Raw genomic sequence first — 14,519 nt, 5'->3', positions numbered from 1 at the left:
CACATGAACTCTTTTGTCAATGGCTTCTTTTCTGTCCCATAATACTTTTGAGGTTTATCCATGTTCTCGCGCATCTTGGTAATTAATTTCTTTTTATTGCTGGGTATGGATATACCATAATTTGTTTATCCAGTCACTTATTCCAGTTTTTGGTTATTACAAATAAAATTGTTTAGGAGATATGTATCTATGTATTAGCTGTATCTACTAGATTACATAAAGAAGCTTTGCCTTCTTTTCTTATGGTATTCTTGGGAGATACGTTTTTAATCTTATCAAGTCCATTTTATTTTTGTCTTTAATATTTCTTGCTTTTTGTGTCATATTTGAGAATTTTTTTGCCAAACTCAAGGTCACTAAGATTTTCTTCTATGTTTTCTTCTTAGAGGCTTTAAAACTTTGGGTTGTTACATTTAAGTTTGTGATCTATTTTGAATTACATTTTGTTTATGGTGTGAAGTAAGGGTTGAAGCCATTGTTTTGCATGTGGGTATTCAGTTCTAGAAATCATTTGTTGAAAAGATTATCCTTTCCTCACTGAATTGCTTTGGCATTTTCATTGAAAATCAGTTGATCATATATATGTGGGTATATTTCTGTTCTCTCTACACTGATATGTTTTGTCTTTCTTTATCTCACAAATGTGATTTTTCTGTGTAAACAAACATTTAATCTTTTAATAAAGCACTGCACACTGTCTTGATTATTAGAGCTTTATAATACCCTGAAGCTAAGTAGTGTGATTCTTTCCTGAATTGTTGTTTTGGATATTCTAGCACCTTCGCATTTTAGAATCAACTTGTCAGTGTCTACAAAAAAGCTTGCTGGGATTTTGATTTAGACTGTATTGAATCTAGAGATTAATTTGGGAGAGAATTGACAACTTTGTTCCTGTCCATGAACATGGTATATCTCTCCATTTATGCAGGTCTGCATTAATTTTTCATAGTAATGTTTGGTAGTTTTCAGTGTACAGGTCATGTACATCTGTTGTCACATTTATTCTTAAATATGTAATATTTTTAACGTGATTGTTACTGGTACTTATTTTTGAATTTCAGTTTTCAGTTCATTGCTGCTATGTATATTTATCTTCTATCCTGCAAACTTATTTGCTACTTCTACTTGCTTTTTTATGGATTTCATAGGATTTTCTGTGTAGGTGATCCTGTAACCTGAGAATAAAGACAGCTTTTGCTTCTCCCTTTCCAAACTAGATGTCTGTTCTCTTTCTTCCTTATTGCACTGGCTAAAATACCTAGTACTGTGTTGAATAGAAGGGGTGAGAGGGAACATCCTTGCCTGGTTTCTGATCTTAAGAGGAAAGCATTCAGCCTTTCACCATTAGGAAGGTTATTAGCTTGGGAAGTGTTTCCTCCCCCTGTATTTTCTTAAAGAGTCATTGTAGGATTGGTATTGTTTTCTTCCTTAGATATTTGATAGAATCTAAGCCATTTGGGCCTAGAATTTTCTTTGTGGGAAGAATTTAACTGATAAATTATTAACTCAATTTCTTTAACAGTTATAATTCAGATTCTTTACTTTTTCTTGAGTCAGTTTGGGTATTTTGTTGTTCAAGATACTAAATTTATTGCTGTGATTTATCATACTATTTCCTTATTGTTTCAGTGTCTTTTAGATCTGTTGTGATGTCATTCCTTGTGTTAATAAGTGGTTTTTTTCCCTTTTTTCTTTATTAGTCTAGTTAGAGGTTTATCAGTTTAATAGATTCTTTTCCTTGAAGAACTAGCTTTAGTTTCATCCATTTTTTGCTTTTTTTTGTATTTTACTGATTTCTGTCCATATTATTTTCTCCCTTCTATTATATAATTGCCCACATATATGTGATTTCTGACTCCTTTCACTTCTTTGTATATATTCAGGTTTCCTTTTGCTACATTTTCTTCCTGCCTGAAGAGCATCGTTTATTTCTCTTAGTGCAGGTGTTTTGGCAGTGAACTTGCACAGCTTTTATTTACCTGAAAAAGTTTACTTCAACTTGAGTTTTGAAGAATGCTTTCACTGGATATAGAATTCTAGGTCGACAGTTATTTTCTTTCAGCATTTTAAGAGATGTAATTCGTTGAACTCTGACGTGTTTGGTTTCTGACCAGAAGTCTTTGCTCATCCTTATCTTTGTTTATTTAAATATATCTTTTCCCCCCTCTGGTTACTTTTAAGATTTCTCTCTTTATCAGTGTTTTTCAGCAATTGATTTTGATGTGCCTTTGTTGTGCTTTTTGAATGTATGTGTTACTGACTTTAGCATTCACTGAGCTTCCTACCTCTGTGTATTCGTCATTTTCATAAAGTTTGGGCAGTATTCAGCCATTATTTCTTCAGGTATATTTTCTGTCTCCTCTACTCTAGTTTCCTTCTGAGACACCAGTTACTCCTATATTATTTTATCCTACAGGTTACTGGACCTCTGGTCTCCCCCCCGCGCCCCCGCCACCGTTTTTGTACCCATTTGCTTTATTTTGCTATGGTTTTCATGTTCACTGATCTTTTCTTCTGCAGTTTCCAACCTACTGTTAATTTCATCCTGTGAAATTATCATTGCAGGCATTGGATTTTTAATTTTTGATTAGAATATGAACATTGCTGGATTTTGCTGTATTCCTTTAAAGAAGGTTGGATTCCTTTTGGTAGGCAGTGAAGTTACTTTTGAGCTTTATTTTTAAACACTCTTAAGGCAAGTTTAGAATAGTCTTTATTCTAGGTCTAATTTATCCTCCAATTCTGAACTTGCCACTTCTGGGCTATCTACTGAATATCTCGTGTATCCAGTGAGATTTCTTATCTCTGGCTGGAGGAAATTTGAATGAGGTCTGGCCTTGGGTGAGCTCTGGGAATTGTTTGTTTTATCATTCCTTCTAACAGTTCTTTCTTCAGAAGTTGTTCTTAGTTCAGCCTTTAAAGACTGGGCTATGCTCTCCCTATGCATTACAGATTGGAATTCAGCCAAACACTTAAGGGAACACAAATTCATATTTCAGGAAATATTTCTCTGTGTAACTCCCTCCTCTCTGGAAGTCTCCAGAAATTCTATCTGCTTTCCCAAACTAGTATGGTTGCTTCTTCAATGAATAAGATTCTGGGGCACTGTTTGGATGCAATTTGGAAATCACCTCCAGGCAGAAAGCCTGGATTATGCTAGGACTCCCCCATTTGTGTCACTTTTCTCAGAGGTCAAGTCCTGTGCAGCCTATTGTCCAATGTCTGAAAGGAATTCCTACACTTTGTCCAGTTTTTTTTTTGCTGTTTACTGTGGGAATGTAGTTTGGACAGTGTTACTTGCTCATAGCTGGAAGCAGAAGCGTACTATTGTTTCTTTTATTTCGCTCCTTACTCTTCATTTGTCTTGCTGGGTGCATCCTTTAGGAATTCTTTCAGAGACACTGTCACTGGTGAATTTTCTGAGTTCCGGAATTCTGAAAAGTCTGTAGTCCTAAAACTTGAACGATGATTTGGTTACTGAATTTGTAGGTTCAAATTTGTTTTCCTCTGAACTTGGAATATGTATTTGTGTTTCGTTCTGTTCAGTGTTGCTGATGAGAAGTCTGCTTTTATTATGATCCTTCTTACTTTGTAGGAAACCAGTTTTTTATTATGACTAGTAGTAGAGTTTTCTCTTCATCTTTTGTTTTCTAAGATTTTGACACGTCCAGTGTGGATTAATCTTTTAAATCTGCTCAACTTTTCTCTTAGGCCGTTTTAAATCTGAGGTCTATGTCTTTTTTAACTTCTGAGAAACGCTATTCTATTATTCACAGAATATTGCCTCTCACCTGTGGATATTGAATGTTGGAACCTTTTACTGTAGCTGCCATTTCTAACTTCTGTAATTTCTGTATCTTTGTGCTGTACTGTGTTATGAGAGAATTCCTCAGTCCTGTCTTTGCTTGCATTTGCCCTTCACCTCTGTCTGTTCTACTATTGTTTAATTTCAGTGATCAACTTTTTACTTTCTTTAATTGTTATTTGGTTCTTTTTGAGGATATTTTAAATACTTTTGTGTCCTTTTTCACTTTCACTTAATCTTGTCTCTATTTCTTTGGATGTAAATTCTTTATTTTTTGAGTTTTGACATACTTTTTTTAAAAAATGATTTTGTCTTAAGTGTTTTTTCTTATTTATGTTTTCAACTTTGTACCTGATATATTTTCATAGACTGTGTATGAGATAATCTTTTTACTGTTATTTGCTTCTAATGAAAGGTTCTGGACCGCCTGTCCTACTCCATGTTTCAGTCTGGCCAGCTCTACTTTATCTGTTTATGATTTTCTAAACTTTTGTTGATATATAATTCATATAACATAAAATTCACCATTTTTAAGTGTATAATATAGTGGTTTTTCATATATTCACTATGCTGGGCTACCATTACCATTATTTAATTCTAGAACTTGTCCATCACCCAAAATGGAACCCCATACATAATAGTAGTCAGCCGCAATTCCTGTCTTCCCTCCGTTCCCGACAACCACTAATCTACCTTCTGTCTCTTGATTTGCATCTTGTAGACATTTCATTTAAATGGAATCATATGTGGCTTCTGAATCTTTTTTTTAAACTTAGCATTATGTTTTCTAGGTTCAACTGTTTTGTAGCATGTATTAGTACTTCATTTTTTTAAATGGCTGAATACTATTCCATTGTACAGATATATCATGCTGTTTATCTATGTATGAGTCGGTGGACATTTGGATTCTGTCTTCTTTTTAGCTATTGTGAATAATGCTGCTTTGACAATTTGTGTACAAATTTTTGTGTGTGGACATATGCTTTTAGTTAGTTTGTCTATATACCTAGGAGTGGAATTCCTGGGTTATTTGGTAATTATGTGTTTATCTGTTTGTGATTGTTAATATCTTTTCAAAAGAAGCTTTGACCTTTTCAACAAAAAGTCAACAAAAGAAAAGTAGAAAAACAAACATAAAACACCCACCTAGAATGATGGAAAAACTATTACTCTTAACTAGCAGGTTGATTCTCTGGACTTCTGTTTCTTAATTTGTAAATACACGTGGATTTAACTAGATGGCTTCTGTGTCCCTTCCAGCTTACCCATTTTAAATTTAAGATAGGAATGCTTTTTAGGATTTCATATTGAACACAAGGGTTTGAGACCTTATTATGTGAATAATATAGATTAGGAGTTATTGTGATATGTTATTAGAAGAATAAATCAAATATAGGTTGAGACTTCCCTGGTGGTGCAGTGGTTAAGAATCTGCCTGCCAATGCAGGGGACATGGGTTTGAGCCCTGGCCTGGGGTGATTGCACATGCTGCGTAGCAACTAAGCCCATGTGCCACAACTACTGAAGCCTGCGAGGCTAGAGCCTGTGCTCTGCGACAAGAGAAGCCACTGCAATGAGAAGCCTGCGCACCACAATGAAGAGTAGCCCCCACTTGCCACAACTAGAGAAAGCCTGCACGCAGCAACAAAGACCCAATGCAGCCAAAAATAAATAAAATAAATAATTTTTTTTTTTTTTTTAAAAAAATCTGCCTGCCACTGCAGGGGACACGGGTTCGAGCCCTGGTCTGGGAAAATCCTACATGCTGCAGAGCAGCTAAGCCTGTACTCCACAACTACTGAGCCTGCACTCTAGAGCCCGCGAGCCACAACTGCTGAGCCCGTGTGCTGCAACTACTGAAGCCCCCATGAGCCTAGAGCCCGTGCTCTGCAACAAGAGAAGCCCCTGCAATGAGAAGCCCCTGCACTGCAACCAAGAGTAGCCCCCGCTCGCCACAAATAGAGAAAGCCCACGTGCAGCAATGAGGACCCAATGCCCCATAAGTAAATAAGGTTGAACAGGAAATCTCATTTTGAATTCTTTTGAATGATATATAGTTAATGTTGATTGTTTTAGGTTATGGGAAAGAGTTAAATCAGTGAAGGATTGAAATCATTGCTGCTTCTTTCCATACTTAGTGGACCATAACTGCCTTTGTTCATTTGTCCTGGGTTTGGTTTCATGATGCTTTTCACTTCTTGGTTAATAATTAGTTTCTGATTATTTTACCACTAGGAGTTTGCAGTCCCTGATTATCGTTCTTCTCATCTCGAAGCCAGTCAGGCCTCACAGCTCTTGCAGCAGCAGCAGCAGCAGCAGCTTCGCAGACGACCTTCCCTGCTTTCAGAGTTTCACCCAGGTTCTGACAGGTAACAGGCTTTCTTTTATGTTTCCAGCCAGGACTGAACTTGTGTCATTTATTTTATTACTTTAATTTTGTTATATTTATCTTGTAATCTTATTAAGCAAGCTGTCATTACAGTTTATATTTTGAGCTCTTTTATATTTGTTGACCTTTTGGAGTAGTTGTCATAATAGTTAACAAACTCTTAAAAACTTGTTTCCAGAGTTCGGAGTTAATGCTGTGTAGTGGGCAGTCAGGTTGACCTAGGTTTGAATCCTGGTCAGCTGTTGTGGACTTTGTAGCATTGTGTAAACAGGTGTTCTCAATTCAGGCTGCGTATTAGGACCACCTGGGGAGGTTTAAAAGCTTGATTCCCAAGTCCCATCCCAGAATAATTAAATGAGTCTCTGGGATTGGGCCCAGGTCATTCTCATTTGCAGACAGGGTTGCCAGTCAGTGATTTAGACTTCTCAGACCTTAGTGTTCTACCTGTAAAAATGAGGATAATAATGGCATTGTCTGCAAAGGATAAGTATTTGGTCGGGTAATGTTGGCCCCGTCCATGGCAGGTACTCATTTTCTCCAGGGTCCTTACCATTTCTGCGGTCTTTTACTCCATTCTCACTCTTATTCGAAAGGATTTTGAAGTTTTGTTTTAGCAGTTTTGTAAAGAAACTGATTTACTATTTTAAAAATATGATTACTCTTTGGGTTTTAAGATGATAAAAGGTTTGAAATTATTCGGCCATGTTTAAAATCATTGTAAAATGCATTTCTTGGTGAAGGTTGTGGAGAGAATTCAGATCACTCTCCTCTACTATCTAGCAAATATACGAAGATGGTTTTTTTAAAAAGGGCTAAAAATGCACCCTGCATAAAGAAGGAAAGGATACAGCCACTGCCATAAACTTGGAAAAGTGGCATTCAAGTAAGGAATGAGAATATTGCACAACTTGGCCTCCTAGTTCCTGCTTTTACTCTCAAAGAAGCAGTGTTGAAGAAAGAAAGAAGGTTAGTGTAGTCGTAGGATTTCTCATGATTGCTCCCTAATTTGGGAAGACATGAGTGGGGGTGATGATGTGGTGAACGGTTGGCTTAGGAATCCCCATTATGCCGTCCTGCAGGAAGGATAGTTACAGCGTGCCACTTTCCAAAGTGCTGAGCCAAAGGCCTCAGGACTGCTTTACATGTGCGGCTGGTGGAGCGGGCCAGGATCCTTAGCAAAGGCTGTCACAGCCCCATCCCAGTTTTCCCGATTTGCACCACTTTTCTGTTTCCTCAGGCTATATACTTCCAGAAAAGTTTTTTGTTTTTTGTTTTTTTTTTTTTGCGGTATGCGGGCCTCTCACTGTTGTGGCCTCTCCCGTTGCGGAGCACAGGCTCCGGACGCGCAGACTCAGCGGCCATGGCTCACAGGCCCAGCCGCTCCGCGGCATGTGGGATCCTCCTGGACCGGGGCACGAACCCATGTCCCCTGCATTGGCAGGTGGACTCTCAACCACTGCGCCACCAGGGAAGCCCCAGAAAAGTATTTAGAAAGCCATATCCAGTCCTCCATCTGTAGACAAACACATTCCAGGCAAAGTGGGGATGACCAAGGAAAATGCCCACACACCATTCCACACCAAAGAGGAAGTCTGGGTAAGGTTGCTCATAGTATGCCTGAGCAGGAGGGTAAGGGATGCCATGAACAGGGAAAACATATTCCTGGAAAGGAAGAGTAAAGCAATACAGTGTTCCAAAAACAAAGACCCGTGTGTGTAAAGAAGATGAAAAACAAAGAACATGGCCCATGAGTGCTGTGCACTGTAGAACTTAAAATTAATAATGAAGTATTCAAAAGCAAAATAAGGCAACCATATCAGATAAAACGAAAGATTGGACATTCCTGTGCCCCCAAGACCACCATTTTAAATTCAATATATAAAGTGAGAAGGAACAAGGAATAAAATAGATGTGGCTGAAAGTCAGACCTTTGTCTTGGAAGAAAGGTCTAGAAATGATGAGAGTGGATACAGAAGAAAAGGACAGAGATTAAAGCAATTAGCAAGAAGTGGATAAATAAGGAGGGCAAATTAAAATCATCCAGCATGTCATAAGAACATGTGTTTCCGAGGTGGAGAACCTGGTAAAGGAAAGGAAATAATATTCATAACTTTAAAAAAACCCCACTTTTTTCCCCTTTAAAGTGAAGGAAGAGCTCAATAGGTTGATAGGACATACCTTGCTCCAAGAAAAATTTGCACAGAATGATCAATACCGAGACAGATCCTGGTTATCATTAAAGTTTAAGGCTAAGTAAAAGAATTAGGAATCCAGGAAGCAAAGCACAAGTCCTTGATAGGGGGATAAGAATCTGACAGAAGATATTAATAGTAGAGCAATAGCTACTGAGTTCTGAGAAAAAGAAATTGAGATCCAAGAATATTATATCAGACACGTTTAAAAGCAACAAGCAGACGTTTTTAGACATGAAAGCACTGAGCATCTAAAGCTTCTTGAAGAATTTCTACATGATGGAATCCAGTCAAACAAAGAATGGAAGCCGTGGTAAAAGGACTACAGTAGCCATAAACCCATTCAAGTGGAAAGTCCATATGAGACATCTCGATGAATTATGGTTCTTTAATGGACTATCAGTACCAAATCTTGACAAAGTAAAAATAATATAAGTATCCCAAATCAGAGGTACGGTAAGTATTGGGAGAATGTTTAAAGGTATGCATTTGAAAAGTGTGTGTGGAGACCTCCCTGGTGGTGAGTGGTTAAGAATCCGCCTGCCAGTGCAGGGGACACGGGTTCAAGCCCTGGTCTGGGAAGATCCCACACGCGGCAGAGCAACTAAGCCCGTGCGCCACAACTACTGAGCCTGCGCTCTAGAGCCCATGAGCCACAACTGCTCAGCCCACGTGCTGCAACTACTGAAGGCTGCGCGCCTAGAGCCCATGCTCTGCAACAAGAGAAGCCACCACAACGAAGAGTAGCCCCTGCTCACTGCAACTAGAGAAAGCCCGCGCGCGGCATCTAAGACTCAACGCAGCCAAAAATAAGTAAATAAATAAATTTATCTTAAAAAAAAAAAAGAAAACTGTGCCTGCAGTGATTTGATGACTTCTAAAATGGAAATATGTTAGGTTAAAAATATTAAAATCATAATTTTTTTTTTTTATAAATTTATTTATGGCTGCGTTGGGTCTTCATTGCTGCATGTGGGCTTTCTCTAGTTGCAGTGAGCGGGATTTATTCTTCGTTGCAGTGCGCGGACTTCTCATTGCGGTGGCTTTTCTTGTTGTGGAGCATGGGCTCTGGGCACGCAAGCTTCAGTAGTTGTGGCGCACGGGCTTAGGTGCTCTGCAGCATGTGGGATCTTCCCAGACCAGGGTCTGAACCCGTGTACCCTGCATTAGCAGGCGGATTCTTAACCACCGCGCCACCAAGGAAGCCCTAAAATCATAATTTTAATTAATGCTCTTCATAATTATTTTCCTAACCCTTTAGCAAGATTTTTTTTTTTTTTTTTTTTTTTTTTTTTTTTTTGGCGGTATGCGGGCCTCTCACTGTTGTGGCCTCTCCCGTTGCGGAGCACAGGCTCCGGATGCGCAGGCTCAGCGGCCATGGCTCATGGGCCTAGCCGCTCCGCGGCATGTGGGATCTTCCCGGACCGGGGCACGAACCCGTGTCTCCTGCATCGGCAGGCGGACTCTCAACCACTGCGCCACCAGGGAAGCCCAACTGAGGGTCATCTTGATCAGCCAACCATCTTCATAACAAGATTTGTTGAGAAGTCCTGGATTTTCTGCTAGAGCTTCATTAATTTCAGTTACTTCTCCTGATAGAGGAGAATAGAGTTCACTAGCAGCTTTCACACTTTGCAGAGCACCGAATTCCTCTTGTCTGTTCAATTTTCTCCCAGCTTCAGGCAGACTACAGTAAACATCTCCCAAAGCTTCCTGTGCAAAATTGCCGATTCCCACTCTTCCAACACCATTTTCTGTTGTTACCCATTCATGTTTGTCTGAATTTACGACCCGACAGCAGAGCGGGTCCGGTGCGCAGCACCCGGACGGCGCCCGCCTGCAGTCCCCAGGCCCGCAGGCTGCAGACCGTGGCCCGCACGCTCCGCACCACTCGCAGCGCCATGTATGCAGGGGTGCAGAGGGTCTCTGTGCAGCATCTAGAGCGCCCCCAGCCGGCGGGGAGAGGGTTTATCTTTTAAAAAAATTAAAATGATTAGGTACATTTCAATAAAAAATTCATTTGATAAATTTGTTTTAAAGCTATTTAAAGATGATACTAATAGATGATGAAAGTCAGTAAAATGTAGGGAATTTTAAGTCTAAAAGGCTACAGAGATATTTTAGTATGAAAATCTGTCTTTTTTGTTTGTTTTGGAAATACCACATTTTATTTTTCTATTCATCAGTTGATAGCTGTTTTCAAGCACAGATTTTTCTGTGGCTATCTATATATTCCTTTTTCTTGGTCCTATACCTAGGAGTAGGATTGCTGATTACATGATAGTTTTTTTGTTTGCCATTTGGGAAACTACCAGACTGTTTACAAAGTGGCCACACCATCATACGGTATTAGTTTTTTTTTTAATTATTATTATTTAAAAAAAATAAATTTATTTATTTTTGGCTGCATTGGGTCTTCGTTGCTGCATACAGACTTTCTCTAGTTGCGGCGAGTGGGGGCTATTCTTCGTTGCAGTGTGCGGGCTTTTCATTGTGGTGGCTTCTCTTGTGGCAGATCATGGGCTCTAGGCGCTCGGGCTTCAGTAGTTGTAGCATGCAGGCTCAGTAGTTGTGGCACGTGGGCTCTAGAGCGCAGGCTCAGTAGTTGTGGCACATGGGCTTAGTTGCTCTGCGGCATTTGGGATCTTCCTGGACCAGGGCTTGAACCCGTGTCCCCTGCATTGGCAGGCGGGTTCTTAACCACTGCGCCACCACGGAAGTCCTGGAATTGTTTTCTTAATTTCACATCCAGATTGTTCATTGCCAGTGTATAGAAATAAAACTGATTTTTGCATGTTGGTTTTTTTTTTATCCTGTAACTTTGCTCTGTTCGTTTATTAGCTCTAACATTTTTTGTGGATTCTTTTGAGTTTTCTACATATGAGATTTTGTCATCTGTGAATAGAAATACTACTTCTTTTTCAATTTGGATGCCTTTTCTCTCTCTTCTTGCCTAATATTCTGATAAGAATTCCTAATACTATATTGAAAAGAAGTGGCAAAAACAGGCATCCTTGTCTTACTCCTGAAGCTTCCTACTCCAGTATTTTTTGTGACATCATTGTGAATTTTAAGGAGACAATGGGATCTTATGTCTTGAATGAGATTTCAAATTTTTGAAGTATAATAAAATTATAGACCTCAGGGTTTATTTTATCATCTATCCTAAAAACCAAACCCCATGATTAACTTTTCAATGAAAAGTTGTTTTGTGAGACATTCGTTTAAAGCTTGGCTATAGGTAAGATGTCGCTTCTGTAAATACTTTGGTAGTAAATGAAAAGTCAAATTAACAAACACCCATACATAGTACTCTATACAGTATATCATGTAGAGAAATTCAAAACAGATTCCTGACCTCCAAGATACTTATGTACTTGGAGAAACTAGACAAAATACATGTATTAGGGGTCAGAATTATGTATTTAAAGTACTGTTGCATTCCCACTCGAGACTTGTTTTTAAGTCTTAATAATACCTCACAACTCAAGTCATTTATCTTTCCATGTGGCAGTTGCTGGGAAATTTTTTTTTTTTTTTTTTTCTGCTTGCTTTTATTACTGGTTGAAAATGGTGGCTCTTCTGGTCTAGATTATATTCAGTTATTATGGCATAGGTTTAAAAATACTTTATGGATATTTTTCAGCAACTTCAAATTTTCTGCAAGTTGAAATCTTCTGTTACAACTTTCACTGCTTTATCACCTCTACTCCCACCTACCCTGAAGAAACTTTTCCTATCAGGATTTAGGTTTAATAGTACTTTATAGTGAGGTATATATTCTCCTGGGGTGAGGAAATACATTTGAAAGTGAGCATACCTTTTCTTTTATTTCATAGTTCAACCAGGGATGTTAGCAGGAAGTTGTACATCACTTAAACATTTTCAAGTGATTATTTTCTTTGTATGTATTAGGCCTCAAGAAAGGAGAACTGGATATGAGCAGTTTCACCCAGGCCCTTCCCCGGCAGATCATGATTCACTGGAATCCAAGCGACCACGTCTGGAGCAGGTTTCCGATTCCCATTTCCAGCGGGTCAGCGCTGCGGTCTTACCTTTAGTGCACACGCTGCCAGAAGGGGTGAGGTCTTCTGCAGATGCTAAGAAGGTAAATATTTGTTCTCTTACCCTGTGGAGTTGTCGGTCTGAAATGTTTGTTTAGCCATATTCAGGCACAGCGCCTAAAAGAAAGTCCAGTTATGCCAGTCTCTAAAGGTTAGTGCTATGGGAAAGTAAAAATTTTGTTAAACAAAACTAAAAACCACAGACTTAATACTCCAGACTTTTAAAGTCAGTACTTTTAACTTTTTGGTAATTGAAAACAATCCGAGGACTGCTGTAAAGAAAAATTGCTGTTGAATGACATTCAATTGCTGTTGAATCTCAAGCATTTTATATCGGCTTGTTGGGCTGTAAAATGTGGTCAGACTCAAGAATACCACAGTTCTGTTAAATTTAAATTAAGTTTTAAATAATACCTTTAAATTCAGTTGCAGTTTATTAACTTACTGCATAGGAGAAGACACGTTTTAGGTAAGGTTTAATTGTGCTTATAATTTTTGTAAAGAAAGTTTCTTTTTCTAATTTATGTAAAAAATATGTTCTTGCAAATACAGAGGAAAAAAGTTATCTATAATTCTCTGTCTTAGAGGTAACTGTTATACTTTTAATGTGTAGCTGTATCCCGTGACATTTCAAACAATGTGTATTGTGGATTTATGAGAAGGTTCTAAGATCAAACCTCTTTTTTTCTTATGTTTATTATTATTTACCTTTCTTTTGTGAAATGCATCTTCCTGTATTATGCCCTTATTTTGTTGCTGAGTTTATCATATTTAACTGTCTGTTTTGCTTGTCATTAAATCTTCAGATTAGGAAGTACCTGGCACTTAGTAGGTACTGAATAAATATTTGTTTTAGAAAGAATAAACTAATTCTTTAAAACACTTTTAACAATAAAGTGTTAACCCCTTTACTGTCATATTTTCATATCTCTTACCCCTGCCTTTTTGTTATCAAATATTTTTCTCATGAAGTTTATTTGCCTTTATGGCTAATGGCCCTGTCCACCCTGATATCAGATAAATAAATACACATTTTCTTTGAGTTTTAATGCAGTGAGAAATGATTTAAAAGATAGTGAATATGTTTGCAATTTATCTTCAAATAGATCAACTGGGGAAAAAAAAAGGTAGGTGTGTGCATGTGTATAGAGACAAAGCAAATATAGCAAAATGTTACAACTAGTGAATCTAGATGAAGATATTGAGTGTCCATTATACTAGTCTTTCAACTCTTATGTAAATTTGAAAATTTTCAAAATAATAAGTTGGGTGGGGAAAGCTCTTTGTGATAAGCTAGAAATGAACTAAGCTTCTAGGAATATTGAGATCTGCTTCACTATGTGGAGTATGTATTATAGTCTATGGATTTATAAGAAATGTTTGAAACATTTAAAAAAGAAGGAAAGAAAGACAGAAATACAGTGAATAAAGGTCTTCTTCCAAGGCTGAATAAATGACCACAAAGGTAATTTATACCTATGGATTTTTTTGGCAGAAAGAGATCTTAAAACTTCATCCATTTAAATAATGTGTTATGTTGGATCAGAGTACAGTTGATTTCCGTTTTATAGTAGAGAAGACAGATGTTAAGAAAAATTAAGTGACCTAGGTCGAGCCTCCTGAGTTGGAGTGAGAACCCATGACCTCTGACCCCTAGTCCTGCTCTTCCCCTCCCCCCCCAGCTAAGTTGTAAATCATGACTTTCCTTTTTTTAGAAGTAGGAATTTTGAAAGAATTAGCATCTGTTAGTTTTTTCTTTTTTTTAATGTTGTTAAGCCCAGGTATATCATGTATAGGATTAAATTAGATAAGTTTGAAGGAAAAAGTTAGTCTCACCAGTTAGAAATTGTTGTTAATTGTGCATATTTTAATGTGCTTGCTTTGTATATTGTATATAGCTTTATTTTTGCTTAAATACATACTTCTTGTGTCGTTAAGTTTACAATTTTATTTTTAGTCATATTCCATGTATGGATATAAAGAAATTTATTTAATTGCCACACATCTGGGTTACCTGTTTGCTCATTAGAACAATGACATATTTTCTTTAGGTTGATTTTTTTTTTTTT

General features: G+C 37.8%; 1 protein-coding gene across 13 annotated transcripts in view; it reads left to right on the top strand.

Annotated features, from left to right (window-relative positions):
• The window catches only part of NCOR1 (nuclear receptor corepressor 1), a 142,049-nt gene that overhangs the window by 22,833 nt on the left and 104,697 nt on the right, over window positions 1-14,519 (top strand). For all 13 annotated transcript variants that reach the window (XM_019944107.3, XM_019944112.3, XM_019944119.3 and 10 more), the window contains exons 3-4: window positions 6,041-6,174; window positions 12,302-12,494. In XM_019944107.3, coding sequence (XP_019799666.1) covers window positions 6,041-6,174; window positions 12,302-12,494 — 327 coding nt within the window. The remainder of the gene's footprint in view (window positions 1-6,040; window positions 6,175-12,301; window positions 12,495-14,519) is intronic.

This window comes from Tursiops truncatus, chromosome 20, assembly GCF_011762595.2.
Source record: "Tursiops truncatus isolate mTurTru1 chromosome 20, mTurTru1.mat.Y, whole genome shotgun sequence".
Taxonomy (NCBI): Eukaryota; Metazoa; Chordata; class Mammalia; order Artiodactyla; family Delphinidae; genus Tursiops; species Tursiops truncatus.
This window is presented reverse-complemented; position numbering and strand designations above follow the sequence as displayed.